This window comes from Chanos chanos, chromosome 4 (assembly GCF_902362185.1).
Source record: "Chanos chanos chromosome 4, fChaCha1.1, whole genome shotgun sequence".
NCBI classification, from domain to species: Eukaryota; Metazoa; Chordata; class Actinopteri; order Gonorynchiformes; family Chanidae; genus Chanos; species Chanos chanos.
This window is the reverse complement of record NC_044498.1, coordinates 24,356,773-24,373,012: the sequence shown is the minus strand read 5'-3', so window position 1 is coordinate 24,373,012 and position 16,240 is coordinate 24,356,773. Positions and strand designations below refer to the sequence as shown.

At 37.5% G+C, this 16,240-nt stretch overlaps 1 protein-coding gene across 1 annotated transcript; it reads left to right on the top strand.

Moving 5' to 3' along the window:
* The first annotated feature begins 1,271 nt into the window (after positions 1-1,271).
* On the top strand, positions 1,272-12,667 carry LOC115810274 (adhesion G protein-coupled receptor F5-like). Its single transcript, XM_030772199.1, has 7 exons — positions 1,272-1,412; positions 1,558-1,728; positions 2,353-3,717; positions 4,257-4,298; positions 4,740-4,799; positions 4,971-5,037; positions 12,609-12,667. Exons 1-7 carry the CDS (start codon positions 1,272-1,274, stop codon positions 12,665-12,667), a joined length of 1,905 nt encoding a protein of 634 aa, XP_030628059.1.
* The last annotated feature ends 3,573 nt before the right edge of the window (positions 12,668-16,240 follow it).

Genomic DNA, 16,240 nt, shown 5'->3' with positions numbered 1-16,240 from the left:
TATGAATATAAGACATTTACTTTTAAGATCCAACTTCAGCCATGAAAAAGAACGTAATCACTGTATTTAACACATATGTATGTATACATCTCAGACAAGATGACTGAAACCATAATCATGACATGTCAAGATTGATACCAACTGTTAGTTCTGTTCTGCTCTTTGTCACTTCTGCCATGTTGGATTTTAATGCATTCAAAACAATAATCTGTTTCCATTACCTTCTCGAAAACAGAGCAGAAAAAACTGACTGAAGCAGAAGTTATATATCCTCAACAGACCACACAGTTAAAATGTGAGAAAAGTTTAGGTGTTAGCGGCGAACCTATATGGAGAAAAGATGGGGCAATAATTGCGAGTACTCCTGGAAGATACACTTTCTCATCTACAAGACTTGTGCTCACTATCCGCAACATGACAGGCAGTGATAATGGTTGGTAATTGATCTTTTAATGTTTTATATATTCAATTTTTGTGAGAGTTGGCATTGCAATCTCACAGCTGCTGTATAAGGACAGATAGATGCAAATAAAATGTTTGGTAACCTGCTTTGTTACCAAATTGTTTGTCTTTAAAAAACTGTTCAGTTTGGTTGTTTTAATTCTGCATCATCTTTCTCTTCACTTAGGTCGATATACATGCAGCATGACCAAAAATGGGATTCCATATATCCAGTGGCAGACCATTGTTGTCACACCACTGCCTGACATAAACACACTCAGTGATAAGACTTTCAGATGCCAGGGACGAAATGTGCCACTGACTTGCTGTGCAAACTCTGACTATGGTATCGAATTGATTCAGACAGACACAAACACAATAGTATCAGAAGGTCAGGAGTCAGTTCTCGTCACACATTTCAGACCACACCATCAGATTGCCAGTATTTTCCAATAAATAATTTATTCAGGACTTTCTTTGTTTATTGGTTCCATTTCTCAGGGAGTGGATGCATCGGGAATACGTACAATATCAATGGCGAAAGATGTGCCACAAACCCAGACACATCTGTTGAATTTGTTTGCAGAATCCAGAATGAAGCACTACAATCATTTGCTTACAGCTCAAGAACTTTCAGAATAATAACAACAGCACAGGGTAAGGTCTTCTCTGTCATTTTTTTTTCTAAAATTGTATAGGCAGTTGAAATATGTATATATATAGAAATGAGAGCCAATTGCATTGCACTGAGCCTAAAAATTCAAGGGTTTTTTTTTTTTTTTTTCTACTCCTCAGTATTTAATTGTTCAGATGATAAATATGGAGATGGCATGGAGGGTGAAAGAAAAGAGACAAACTGCGACAGCGATTTTTCTGGCACAGTGACGGTTGAGTGTGATGGTGTTAAATGGACAGTGAAGAAAGACAACTGTGTGCTGCGTGCGATCTTTGACTTGCAAACTGAAGCTCAAGTGAGTTTTTAAATGTAGATTTTTTTGCAAAACAAAAATTTGAAAATTTGACCAAAACTGAGAATGACTGATGTGCGTATGTACTTTTGTGGTAGTTTTGAAGTCATTCAAACATCAATATTTAATGGTTGTGTTTGTTTTGCAGAACTTGAATGTGGAAACTCTTCCTGACTTTGTGGACCGTCTCCAAGAAACAACAGTGAATGAAGATACAATCATAACTGATTCTCCTGCCACAATCTTCACTATTGTTGACATCCTTAACTCTGTTGCAGGAGTTTCAAAACGTTTAAAACTTAATGAGACAGTGATGTCGGTAAGTATGGCCCATTCCCATAAACCAGTTGTTTTTGGTATATGGGAATAGCAACACATTGATTCATGCTGTTGTTGCTTTAGTCTGTAAAGTGGTACGTATTATGACACCTTGTTCTTGATCAGTGTCTGTTTGCCTACCTTTGTTCTATGAACAAATTCTCTTTTTACTCAAAGTCAAGGTTTTCACTGACTCTCAAATGTTCTTCAAAAAATTGCCCTCATATTTTTCAAAGTAATGTCAGTTTATAAAGATAAAGTTAAAATTAAACAATTTGAAACCAGAGTAAATGATCATGGTAAATCTGCTGATGAAGACCCAGGCAAAACTTTTCAAAAAATTAAAAATTACATGATGGACATCTACTGAAACGTGAAAATCCAGTCACAGTGCAACATACATGTTATTATTATGTCACAAGAATACTACTCAATGAGTAGACTGTCCTAACTGTTATGAATTAAGCAGTTGTGCATTTGGTTTTAAATTTTTACACTTTTCCAGTACACTGCTTTTTTTAAGAAGATGGGAAATATTTAGCCTACTTGTATTAGCTGTTGTCCTTCTGCTTCATTAAGAAAATAATGAAACAATTAAACTCTGCTCCTGCCTCCCAACCACCAGAACATCCTTGGAACAGTGGATGTCATTGTATCTGAAAATGCACAAGAGTCCTGGACACAACTAAATAATGACACTGAAACAGACAACACCAGCTCTTCACTACTGCAGTCTGTTGAAGACGTTGGAAGCAACCTGTCAGATGAACAGTTTAACATTACCAGAGAAAGAATTCAGCTCAACAGAATTATTGATGAGCCCTCTGTGAATTTAACATTGGGAGTAAACCAAACGGTTGACGTCCAGATTCCAGAAACTGGGGGAATCCCTCTCACCATTATTGCATTCTCAACGCTGCATTTCGTTTTACCGGCCAGAAATGCTAGCAACTTCAACAGCAGCAGCAAAAGCACAACTAGCATCAACGGAGATGTGGTTGTGGTCAGAGCAAACAGTGACATCTCATTTGACAACATCTCATTTACCTTTGAGAAAAAAAACGAAACACTGGGAAACCCAGTCTGTGTCTTCTGGAACTTCAGTCTTTTGGATGGTATTGGCGGATGGGACTCTACAGGATGTGAAGTGAAGCTGGATCCAAATGATGAAAACAGAGTCACTTGTGAATGCAACCACACGACCTCCTTCTCAGTCCTTATGTCACCTTTCTCTATTGACTCTATTATCTTATCCTACATAACCTACATTGGGGTGGGTATTTCGATGGGCAGCTTGGTCGTGTGTCTCATCATAGAGGGCATTGTCTGGAGGGCCATGACCAGAAACGACACGTCTTACATGCGCCATGTTTCCATAGTGAACATTGCTGTGTCCCTTCTGATTGCCAACATTTGCTTTATCATTGGAGCTTCTTTAGTGGATCGGGGGAAAATAACACCTGTGAATCCCTGCAGCACAGCTACATTCTTCGGCCACTTTTTTTACCTCGCTCTCTTCTTCTGGATGTTACTCTCGGCACTGCTGCTCTTCTACCGCACCGTCATGGTCTTTTCACAAATGTCGAGATCCACCATGATGGCAATAGGCTTCTCAGTAGGATACGGCGCTCCTCTTCTCATAGCTGTCATAACGGTGGCAGTGACAGCACCTGGAAAAGGATACATCGCAGAAAAAGACGCGTGTTGGCTGAACTGGACGAAGACAAAGGCGCTCTTGGCATTTGTGATCCCAGCATTGACCATCGTTGCAGTAAATTTAGTGATCCTGTGTGTGGTCTTGTATAAAATGCTGAGGAGAGGAGTAGGAGCGAGTACACAGCCAGATGAGAAGCATTCCCTCATGGTCATTGCTAGATGTGTAGCAATCCTAACACCACTTTTCGGTCTTACGTGGGGATTTGGCATCGGGACCATGGTGTCATCTGCATTTGGGGTTCATGTTGTGTTTACCATCCTGAATTCATTTCAGGTAACTATTTTACATCCTTTTACATTTTTCTAATGTATATCAGAATAGCCACACATACCATCCTTTTTTTTTAATCTTAATGCACTGCAATGGACATATAATTTCTGGGTTAAAGATGTGAACATAACAAAGTCTAGATACATATCCAAACCTTTGACAGTTCTAACCAATACAGAATGCGCCTTCTGTGTTAAGAATATCTATTCTCTAAGAGGCACATTCTTTCACTTTGTAAGCCTCTAAAAGGTTAACCATTTTAAACTTGAAGCTATTTATGTATGTGTTTCTACTTTACTGATTCAGTCTAGACCATTCAGAGTTGTTTAACTTCACTGTATATATGTAACTGTTTTACCACAGATGAAATCCAAAGTGGACATGAGACCTAATGTAAAATCTGCAAAGTACTACACATCTGTGAACCATTAAACCACTGAAAATAGTGTAGTAGTGCTACCTTTAGTAAGGCACCTAAGACATATCCTCTTCTGTGCAGCTGAGATCTGTTGTAGTAAATAATTTTTCCATTCTGTTCAAAGGGTTTCTTTATTCTGGTGTTCGGGACACTATTAGATGGCAAGGTGAGTTTTGCGCGTGTTTTTCCATTAAGAAAAAGGAAACACAATAAGGAAAAATATGACATCAAAAAATAACACTGGTAACCTTTTTCTCATTTTTTGATTGTGAGGTTTGCATTAAATTAAAACAAGACCATTATATGTTTACTTATTGGGTAATCATGATTTTTATTTTTTTAACTTGATGAATGAAATCAAATTACCATTGACTGAATTAAGACTTTTTTTTTTTTTTAATTAGGACCAAAAGCAATCTCAAAAAGTGTGTCAGCTAAGATCCATGTTTATGAAAATCCATACATCTAATATTTGTGTGATTTTTTTGAGAACAAGTTGCCTGAAGTTAAATGTCACCATTAAATAAATGTATAAAAATGGTGCGGTTGTTATCTTTATGAATATAAAGATAACTAAGTCTGTTTGTCAATTATCTTTTTCTTACAGATTCGTGAGGCACTGACAGGAAGATTCAAGTTCACAACCAGTAGTTCTAACAGAACAAGGGTAAATACTGTTTTATGGCATATAATCACACCATAGAGATAAACTGACATTTCTCTCAATGTGAAAGCTCAGGACAGTCATTAGTTTATTAGGCAGCTTCATTCTTTTGCTTTCAAATGTCACGTATCTATGTTTGACATGGTTTAATACCTGTAATCCTTTAACTTACAGAGCACAAGTGCAGGACAGTCTTCCTCAAGCGGGTGGGGTGTCCTTCAAAGGCTTCGAAGGAGAAGAAGTAAGTATAGCTGAAGACAGCATTAAATTGCACTTGCTCTCACAGTCAACCTTTTGTTTGTTTTTTTCCATGTAGTGATATAGATCTTTGAGACTTTTCAAGAGAGGTACAGAAACATGCCTGGGTATTTTAATCTCTGAATAACATTTTAAGAGTATTATAACATCAATGTTAGCTATAGTCTTTGGTTCACAGACAATCATAGACATTTTTGGTCAGATTTAAAATGTGAATACTATTAGCCTCTCTGTCTTAACCTGCTACTGATTGTGATGGTACATTGATTTTTCCATGATATGATTTTTTTTTATGAATATTACTCAAAACTGTGTAATGCGTCAGTAAATGAGTAACTCAACTAACGTGTTGGTTCTTATTTTCAGACGTATATAATGTTTCAGAAGTCTCTTCAGCACCCTCAAGCAACTCTAATGGCTCGGACACATTTATTAACACATAATTAAGCAAAGGCTGCAGCACCTGTGACAAAAGGCTGCTAAAACTATGTCTGTCTCTGAGATGACTACTTTGAAGAAGAAATGAACCATGTTTTGAGCTAGAGAAAATGTTCAGATTGTAAAGCCTCTAAAGATTCTGGTCAAGAAAAATTTTACATTCTCACATTAATGAATGGATACATGAATTTTATTTACTGCCAGAAAAAAAAGAGTCGATGAACATATGAATTCTTATTCTATTTAGCCAACATTTCACCTGTGTATACTAGCATTGCAAAGAAACTCCTGGAAAAAAGAGAATAGATAGGTCTTGCAAATTGAAAAACAAAATTATGTCATGTCATTTTTTGATGACAGTTAACTGATACTGACCTGGTTGTTTTGAAAGAGATCATATATACTCATATGCTTTATATTACATTCCAAAATACAATGCCAGTTTTACATATGTAAACATTGTTCTATCCTTTATCAGAAATGGATGATACTGGCCAACTTTTCCATTCTGTGTAAAGCGTCTCTAAATTAAAGCAATAATAAAAATGTACCACCATATATTTCTTGAAACATTATAAGAGCAAACAAGTGATCTTGGAGCAGGTGGTGTGATTTTTAAGCCTTGGGTTTGCCTGTATGGTTGAATAAAAGTGGTTCAAAGACATAAATCTAGTAGCAGTTTAGTTAACTGGTTTGAAAAAAGAATGAGTTTGGAATTAATTGGATGGTAGGGAAACAATACATTTAAATGACAGCAGTTACATAACTGCCCTAGACACCAATGCCTAATTCACACCTGAAAATACTCATGCCCTTTTGTTTAAAATAAATAAATTAAAAATAAAGATCAAAAAAAGATGCTTTTTGGCAATTTCTTCCAAATGACAGACAGAATAATGAGAACAAAACTAGAGCATAAGAAATGTTCTGTCTCAGGACTCTGTTAGCACCTGGAGGGCTGTGGGGATATGAGGCTCCTAAAGAGGAGTAACAGAATTTCTGCTGTTAAAACAAAGTCACAAACATTAGTTCCTGATACACATTTCTCATTTCTGCAATCGGAAAAGGACAGTTCACACACACACACACACACTTTCCTACGTGCCATACTGAAATAAGAAAACTTTAAGTAATCTTCATGTATTTTGCAATAGATTCCATAATCCTAGCTATGGATCCATATGCCACAATGTAAAGTCCAAGGCTAATTTCATGTGGCATTCACAGAGAAGAGAGAGTGGAGCTCAGCCAAGACTTTACGTAAAGTCTAGCACTAGCTTCCATGGGCCAACCCAAAGTGATTACTTAATGAAGAGGGGGTGGAGTGTGGGGTGGATCATTTTCATTAGGCAGAATATTGACAGGAATTGGAAATATTTTCATTTACAGTTACCTTAAATGTGTAAACACTAAAGCACAGTCCAGATACCAGTAAGACTGCATTCAGTGCAAATCAGGCTTACCTGAAATATGTGACAGTGAAACAATACTTGATCATTTGCATGTCTGCAAAAATATGAGGAAAACAGAAACCTACCCGATGACAGACATCCAAGGAGACAGAAATGTCTTGCCAGCCTTGCTTCTGTGTTGACAGTGTACAAAGCATTTCCCTCTTTTACTTTCTCTTTACTGTTCCTTTACTTTTATATTCACTGGAATACACGAAACGATGCAATGCGTATAGCTAGTATAACACCTACTGCATAGAAGAAGTCACTGTGTGTGTGTGTGTGTGTGAGTGTGTGTTTACAGAGAAAGAGAAAGAATAAGAGATATAGACAGAACATAGAACAGTATGCTGGTGCATTCACATCCTGGTATGCATCAGTGATTGGTTGACCAACCACTCCCTACAGAACAGCCACACATATTAATGCCTACACGTGACCTATTTAACAAGGACCACTCTTATTTTATCTGTAAAAAGAACTATGGTTCTTTGATCAACCTTAGCTACAGTGCTCTCAAAACAGTCTGTTACTTGCCTTGTCTGCCATTACAAAGCCATGGCAATCGCCTGTCCAGTGTTACATTGTATAACTGTGTGTGCAAAGTGTTGGAGTGATGGGTTGGAATGGGTGGAACAATGACACTCTTAGCCCTGGGCCTATTTTCCATTTTAAGAAAATATGAATCTGATTTCATTGTAGTGTTTTGAATTTGAACTTGGCAACGAGGTGAAGTCATCTTAATAGATCTTGTGCATTGAAACTGTTGATATCATTTGATTTGATAAAATGCATAAATTGAGAAGATTTTAAAAGATGTATGTACATTAAATGAACATTTTTATAAACCACTTTCCACAAAACCCTGTTTAAATATGGACAATAAATAAAAAATAACAAAAGGGCAGAGTCCTCATGGGATGTAAAAAAGAGAAATGAACTGATTTTTGTGACAATCGATGTTTTTTTTCATGATATCAGAGCACAGGTTGAGCTGATTCACTGTCAACTACTTAGAAAATTGTTTTGCTCTTCATTGCAAACTTACTCCTTTTGTTGCTTTGGTGTGGCTCAGTATGCCACCTTTTCATTGTATAGGATCCAGCTGAGATGTGTTTATTGCATAATTATTAAATATTTGTAAGACTTAATTGTAAGACTTAAGCAATATTGTTATTATATAAGATGCAATTATTGAATGATCTCATGTCTTCCTTTCTGATCCATTTTTCCTAGTTTTCACCCACCTACTGTTAATTTATTCTGGTCTTAATTTTGTACAAATGCCACTGTTTTTCCAATACGTTACATTGCATTTATTCATTGTGCAGAGGCTTTTTATCCAGAAACGCTTGTTTCACAGTTTCCTTGCAAAGTCTTTGTAAAGATCAAGACTTGATACCCTGAGTTCTTGTCGAGTAAGTCTAGTAATTCTGTTAAAACCTGTGATCCTGTTTTAACTGTTAGTATCATTCCGCTCGAGCATCCTGAGCCCTGTCCGTTGTTACTGTTTGTGTGTTCTGCCCCCATTGTACTGCAGTAACTTGATTCAGAAAAGAAAACCCTGTGGTGTTTCGCACTCATCCAGCCTCCACTTCAGTTTGTGACAAACTGCTGGGACATTTTGGTCACAAGTGATGTTAACAGAGCTGAGTTTTAGCAGAGCTTTAGTTTGTGTCATGACAGCTTCTATAAAATGGCAGTTGTAACCAGTAATTAAATCAAGCTAAATCATAACCATAACTGTAAATCTGTCTTGCAAAAATTCAAAGAAACATGTAGTGCATTACAGAACAATAAAATTAAATCAAAAACTGTTTTAAATTTAAATAAACACTTGAGCAAATCACAGCTGCTACATCCAAATTTAGTTTTTGAGAACTTTTGATGAAGGTTTTAAGAGACTTGTTTCCATCTTGGCCACAGTGCTAGAAAGTGGACGCACTGTGTATCTTCCTGTACGGCCCATTTCCTCCTTTCTTGTCAACAGTTACCATATGTGTATCTGTTAAATACATGCTCATCTGATGTCACATTTAATATTTGTTTTTTACATCAAACGGCTTAAGTGTTCAGTGTTTTTTTTAGGATTACAGATCACACTCTGTTGTGACTAATGCAGGGGTTTGTGTATATATATATGCTGGTGCCAAATAACAGTGCAGAAGCAGAACCAAGCAAAAGCAACGGAAAAAAAAGAGAAAAGCAGCAAAATGATTTCTCATTTTTCTGCCACACTAAATGAAATACTTACTTAATACAACTTTCAAAATATGTTTAATATTTAAATTATGATAAATATATTAAGCAGTTTGATAATAAATTCAAGATTTTTTTGAGGATCAAAAAAGAAAAGAAATCTTCCTGCATCAGTTCACCTGTACAGAGTTTAGTCTTCATAAATGAACCTAACTATAGCTTACCTAACCTTTCTTTCTCCTTTCAGTCCTAGCACTAACCCCTCTCCTCTGCTGAGCAGAACATAAGTTCCCTGTATGTCTTCCTGTTTCCAGAAAACTGCAACAACTTGAACTGCCAGTCGATCTACGTAGTCAAAGAATTCCCAACCACAGTTACACACTTAAGCTGGTAAGAATTACAATCAAAATGATAGTTGTTGTGATTGTGTGTGTGTGTGTGTGTGTGTGTGTATACATATATATAGGTGTGTGTATGTGTGTGTGTGTGTGTGTATATATGTATATACACGCGCACACACACACACACACACACACACACACAGATACATATACCGTAATTTCCGGACTATAAGCCGCTACTTTTTTCCCACGCTTTGAACCTCGCGGCTTAAACAATGAAGCGGCTAATTTATGGATTTTTCCCGGTTTCACAAGCTTCATGCCGCCAAAAAACTGAGCTCCGTAACATTAGACCAATGAAATTGCCGAACGGGTAATGGTGAACCAATGAAACTCTTTACATTAAATCGAGCGCGCTCCCACTGAATCATTCTGATTAAGGTAGTCATTTTGTCATGTACACGCCCTTATCATGGGAAAGACACGGACAAAATGCATATGATGCAGCTTTCAAGTTGAAGGCGATCGATCTGGCTGCTGGAAAAGGAAATAGAGCTGCTGCGCAGGAGTTTGGCCTTAATGAGTCGATGATAAGACGTTGGAAACAGCAGCGTGAGGAACTGACTCAGTGCAAAAAGACAACAAAAGCTTTCAAAGGGAAGAAAAGCAGATGGCACGAACTAGAAAATGAGCTCGAAGACTGGGTCAACGCACAGAGAGCAGACGGCCGAGGTGTTTCAACTGTGCAGATCCGACTGAAAACCAAAACAATCACCACCGCAATGAAGTTTGAGGATTTTAGAGGTGGACCATCGTGGTGTCTCAGATGTATGAGACGTAAAGGCCTGTCCATCGTCCGACTCTGTGTCAGCAGCTCCCTCCCGACTACGAGGAAAAAGTTTAAAACTTCCGCAAATTCACACATGCAAACATAGCGGAGCTTTCCATCGGCCCGCACGACATCATAAATATTCTTGGTAGGCTACTGTTTTATTACGAGCCGTGTTACAGGCACGGTCTTTCGTTAAAGCCTGTGTAAAGTTCATTTGTTTCAATGTAGGCACCTGCGGCTTATAGACATGTGCGGCGTATTTATGTTCAAAATAAATATTTTTTTAAAATTCAGTGGGTGCGGCTTATATTTAGGTGCGCTTAATAGTCCGGAAATTACGGTACATGTCTGATTATCATGTACACCTGATCCTTCTTCAGGCTCTCATTAAACTCTTGGGATCATTAGGATCATGGAAATAAATGTATGACTTTCTGGCTGGTTTTGTACTACCAAATGGTTAGTATCTAGAACCGTCTTACATCTAGAAACAGCATGTTACTTTTTTATTTTGTTTTGTTTTGTTTTTGTGACGTTACCAGCCCACAGATCTGAAACTGTGTGGCTAAGAGGAAATATTATTTTATCTCATTTTCACAAATATTTTGGTCTCGTAATACACAACTGGTGTGTTGTGTTAGATAACAAACTCTGAAGTATGACATGGCCATCTGAGTTCTGGAATCAGGAAAACAAAATGCAGAAAATGGTTTTCGAGGTGTTTTACTCAGGTACTGGCAGTGTCCCTCCCCCAGTCAGGAAGCTGTATAAGGCCTTCCCCATAGCTCAGATTCTCTGTTTGGCTGTGTGCCGTCAGCAAAGAAGTAACATGCCGTAGGATAGTGTCAAAGGCGATCACAGATTACTTGGGTTGGACATGAACTGAGGAATGATAGGTCTGCACCAGCCTTCTAATAATAATTCATTTAAATATTAACAACTCTATCTCTCTCATATGTATATGTGTGTGTGTATATATGCGTATTTATACAGCCTTTTATAATTGTGTTTAAAGCTATTTATCTGGGCAAATAGAATTAAGGCTTAACAGGATGAAAAAACAAGTATTTCAAAACTTTTGGCAAGGAGAACACAACCTATTTGTTAAATTCAACCACCACCACACTACCTCATTGAACTTAATCGGGAACTGAACAAATCCATGGATCTATTCAATGTTAAGTACAAAAACTTTCTTTACTTAGAGAGAGGTTTCGAAATTGCGGAGCTAATACACACTACAGACATGAAAACATAGTTCTGAGTCAATAATGCTACAGCTGGAAACCAATAGGACACCTAACCAGATTTTGAAGCAGTGGTGTTCCAGCACAAGGGTGAAGGAGAGACATTATAACTGTAATTCAGTATGTGAACACTTTTTTCCCCCTCTTTTGCCATCTTGGCTGTCTGTAGAATATGACTTGCCCTTTTAATATGCTTTATATCTAAATATCTTTATGTCTTTTTTGTCCTTCTTTTAAAGCATACATGTAATACATGGCTGATGGCCAGAGAGAGAGAGAGAGAGAGAGAGAGAGAGAGAGAGAGAATGTTCACCAATGTTTTCAATGTTTACTAACACAGGAATGACAATGCTGAAAAACCTGTTGAGCATCTTGAACCTCCTTATGGTGATCTGTGCTATAGAAATTCGAGATCACAGTTACACATCTAGCTATCTAAATCAGGTATCCCCAAAGTTTCATATAATTTAATATATAACAAAATATTATTCAACAACACATCAGTTTTTAAAAAAAAGGCTGGATTATATGCATGGTTTACACAACATCTTCAATGCCACTAATCTTTTGTTTTCTCCTTCTTAAAATGGGATTTTACAACTAAATAACTAAACAGCTTCCCTCCAGGGATGAGTCACTACATCATCTCCGATTTAAACGAGAGGGTAAGTCAAAACAGTAGGCTTGGGCGCAATCAGTTTTTTCATACCATCATACCTTCCGGACATTTCGCCAGGATAGATGGTATTTGTGTAAAAAAAAATTGTAAAAGCTGAGCTGCTGGTGATAGCAGTCAGAGAAGTCAGAGACAGAAGTCGGAGACAACTCCTTATGGAAGAGTTAAAAAGATCACCCTTTGTTTATTTCAACAACACCACTCGACTTCCTCGTCACAGAATACACAACATAATCACCCCGGGGTAGGGTGACCAGATGCAAGTAATTCTATAATATAAGAAAATTTTCCTTTCTTTGTGGCCATGACGTCACCTGGTAGCTTTTGTCTGCGTTTTTTTTTGTTTGTTTGGGGTTTTTTTGTGACGTAGCCGTGGTGTTCACCGGCCCTATGGCTTTGACCGGCCCTACGTCTGCACAGTTTGATTGACGGCCGTCACAGCCTCTTGATGACCGCCTTCACTGCTCTCTTCTCGGACATTGGATGAAAGCCAGGTTTTTAGAAAAGCTTTGCTAGGTTGCATTTTTATGAGCCAGGTTTGTGGTTTTGACTTAATGCTGTTAAATAGAGTAGAAATTATGTCGCAACGGCATAAGCGGCTCATGTGCCGGGCGCATGAAAGGACGCATCCATGTGTTCTTATTTCTGACAGTTAAAAGCCAAATGACCAATGAAAAAGCGGGACATTATCTCAGTATGGACATATGGTCAAAATGCTGTGCAGTACAACGCAAAGCGGGACGCCTGGTCACCCTGCCTCAATATAACATCTCCATATCAGTTTAATAGGAGGAGGAACGTCTTTATTTTTGACAATATTGAAAATCATACCTTCAGAGTTCTAAATACCTCGGTATACCGTAATACCTTGATACCGCCCGATCCTTCAAAACAGCATATTTCAATTTTTTTTTTTAACCTGAAGATAATGTTGACTGACACTCAATTAACAGCTAACATATTTTTCAAAGAATAACACAGAAAGAGCATATATTAATATGTGTGTGTGTGTGTGTGCGCGCGTGTGTGTGCGCATGTGTGAGTGGCATGTAAGAAGTGCTAATTATCGCAAAACAGTAGAAGTATTTCAAAATTTGCACCTGAAAGCAGATTTCTTTTCAATCAGAAAATGTCTTTTATGAAAAATACAGTCTTTCACAAGCTGCATGTAGACTTCTTTGGGAATTCTACACAGAACTGAAAGAAAAAAACTTTGCTTGTGTGCAGAGGAATCTTAATAATTTATGTCATTTGTCCTGATTCTAGCCAAATGACAAAGAATACGATATTTCATTGGTTAAAATATATATCGTATCGGGAAAATTAAACAGTGTAGCGTTGATGAATGCTACACCTCTTCATGGTCAATAAAAAACGGCCAACTAGGAACAGTAGTTATTACCAGGACATGTAGTTAAACTAATAATTTCAGTACTGGCAGCATCACTACTGCCCAGCTATGACTAGGCCCTATATGTGTGTTTCTGAATAAGGTATTTGGCTTTGAGCAAACCCATATGGTCCATACTCTAGTTATACCAAACAGTGATGGATCTTCCCATAAGTACAGGCAATCCATGCCAAGATGACTCAGATATCTTTTCATGTTAGTGACCATTTTGATGACTACTTTGACATGTGTTTGTACTTTAAAATCAACCCTAGTGGAAATTCCAGTTGAAAACCAGTATAAAATCCCAGTAGAAAACCAACTGAAAACCAATAGCAATTTCAACTGGTTCCTATTGGTTTTTATAGGGAAATTGAAACACATTCAACTGGTTTCATAACTGGTTTGTACTGGAATGCCCAGTAGAAAAACCAATAGAAATTTCTACTGGAATGTATTGGTCTGAACTGGTCTCAGATGGTCTGTATTGGTTTTAGCTGGAGACAACTGGGTTATTGAGTTCACGTGAACTCACATGGTGTGTGAAATGCTACAGTTGGTATTTAAATGGATTAAACTAATTTCAATTGGTGGAACCTGGAATTATAGTGAATACATCACTGCATGTAATTTATGTTTTAACCGTTTACTTCCACCACGTCCACACAGGCTGAGAACACACACACCTTTGTGTACTGAAATCTATATATACACCTTGATAATAACAATTAACAGAGAATACTGAAATACAGGCAACAAGTAAATGTAAAAGGAATGCCTTTATTGTCATCGTAAATGTAGAGAGTCAGAGTGCAGTACAAAGCAACATAGAAGGAATTAAAATATAACTACAAAATGTAAACATAAAGAAAATATAGAAACATAAAAATACGAATATAAAATAATTTAAGTGGCAGTGCAGTGCCTCGGAAATGTTTTGTTTGATTGATTTAATAGGCTATACAGTACGTTGGAGGATGGAAATTTCTAAACATTTAAACTGCAGTGTCAAATTCTAGGCTACTTAGGCCTAAACATGGTTAACCAGTTATACAACATTCGCTGCTAATGGTACAATACAGAATTTCACTTTTAAACTCATACTTTGTCGTTCTTAATGGCGGTGACCTCCCATCCGGCGCTGCCTTTGTCGTTCTTAATAGCGGTGACCTCCCTGATGGGCGACGCTGTTTCTGTCCTTATTTCGAGGAGGGGGCCCTCTTGTTGTCTGCTGTCCTAGCGAGTTCTCGATCTTCGGCTGCATTATATAAAATCCGTCACTATACTCACTAAACGCATTAACAGCATCAGGCATACTCAATATAAAGCCGTATCTACAAACAGCTGTTATCTGGCCAGCCTAATGTTATGGTTAACTAAAAACGAACAGTAGCAAGCGTGTGCTACATTGAATATACAGGCTCCCCCGTTAACGGGGACACACAGGAACTGATTCGGTAACGTTATCACCTGTCTTTAACTACAGTTATAACTATCAATATAATCAATATAACTATCAATATAACTCTACTAGCAAGCCCACGAAGTGAGTACTTGTTTTTGTCATGTAAAAGCTAAAGTAAGTTAAGTAAGATATGTTAAACACTTAATGCAATGAGTAGCTTACCGGTAAAACCTGGCCTTGGTAGCTCCGTCGTCCAAACAACCAGTACTTGGTAGTTTCGTCGAAATTTTTTATACGAGAAAAGGGAACAACAGCCCGATAATTATCTTCCAAGTACCTTACCAGAGTAAACTTTTTTTTTTAACTGTGAACTAAGGCTAACTGTAGGCTGTAACTGTAAAGCTGCGTTTTAACCGAAGTGAAATTCGCGGGTTTTGATTGCTTGCCTTCGTGCGACATTACAGCAAGGATTTTTGAATACACCAATTATATTACTCAAGAAGGGCTAGGAGCCACGCCCCCTTCCCAGGTATCTCTTCAGTCGAGACGGAGGACAAGCTGATCGTGTAATCAAAATGCTTGCTCTGATGTAATAATTGTTTCAGTAAGTACTGATCATGTCCAAATAAACAGTGTGTGCACTTCTTTGGTCAGTTTATAGCCGGTAAAATATAATTAATAAAAACTGACCAGTAGGAAGGCAGAAAACTTTCTTTAAGCAACATACAGCTTTAAAAATTAGTGTTTTTAAATTGAATATGAATTCATGTTCAATTTAAAAACACTCATTTTTAAAAGAAACACTAATGGTTAAAACGTTTTACAAATGACTTGACATTTTCAAAAAAACAATGTATTCTCTTTAGTGCACTTTGTACGTTGTTAATTGATGAATCAAACAATTAATTTCATTATATTTCATTTTTGAGTGCATTCTCCATGTACAGCAATTTCTCACCAAGTGCAGGTATTGGGTTTGTTAGACCAGTTGAGACCAATTGTTTCCAGTTGAAATGAATAGCAGACAACACCAGTTACATCCTATTGGTTTCAACTGGTTGGAACTGGTGGAGCAGCCACTGCCCATGGCTCTATTGGTTTGAACGGGTTTTAAATGGTTTCAACTGGTATTCTTAACTGGGCAAACCAATAGAATCTGAAAACCCAGTTGGAACCAATTGAAACCAGTACAGACCAATAGAGACCA

Excerpts from the sequence above, each read along its gene's own strand:
- LOC115810274 (XM_030772199.1), top strand. The coding sequence starts at position 1,272 with ATGGAGGGTGAAAGAAAAGAGACAAACTGCGACAGCGATTTTTCTGGC. Across the intron at positions 1,413-1,557 it reads ACTTGCAAACTGAAGCTCAA|AACTTGAATGTGGAAACTCT; the intron begins GTGAGTTTTTAA and ends TTTGTTTTGCAG. Across the intron at positions 1,729-2,352 it reads TTAATGAGACAGTGATGTCG|AACATCCTTGGAACAGTGGA; the intron begins GTAAGTATGGCC and ends CCCAACCACCAG.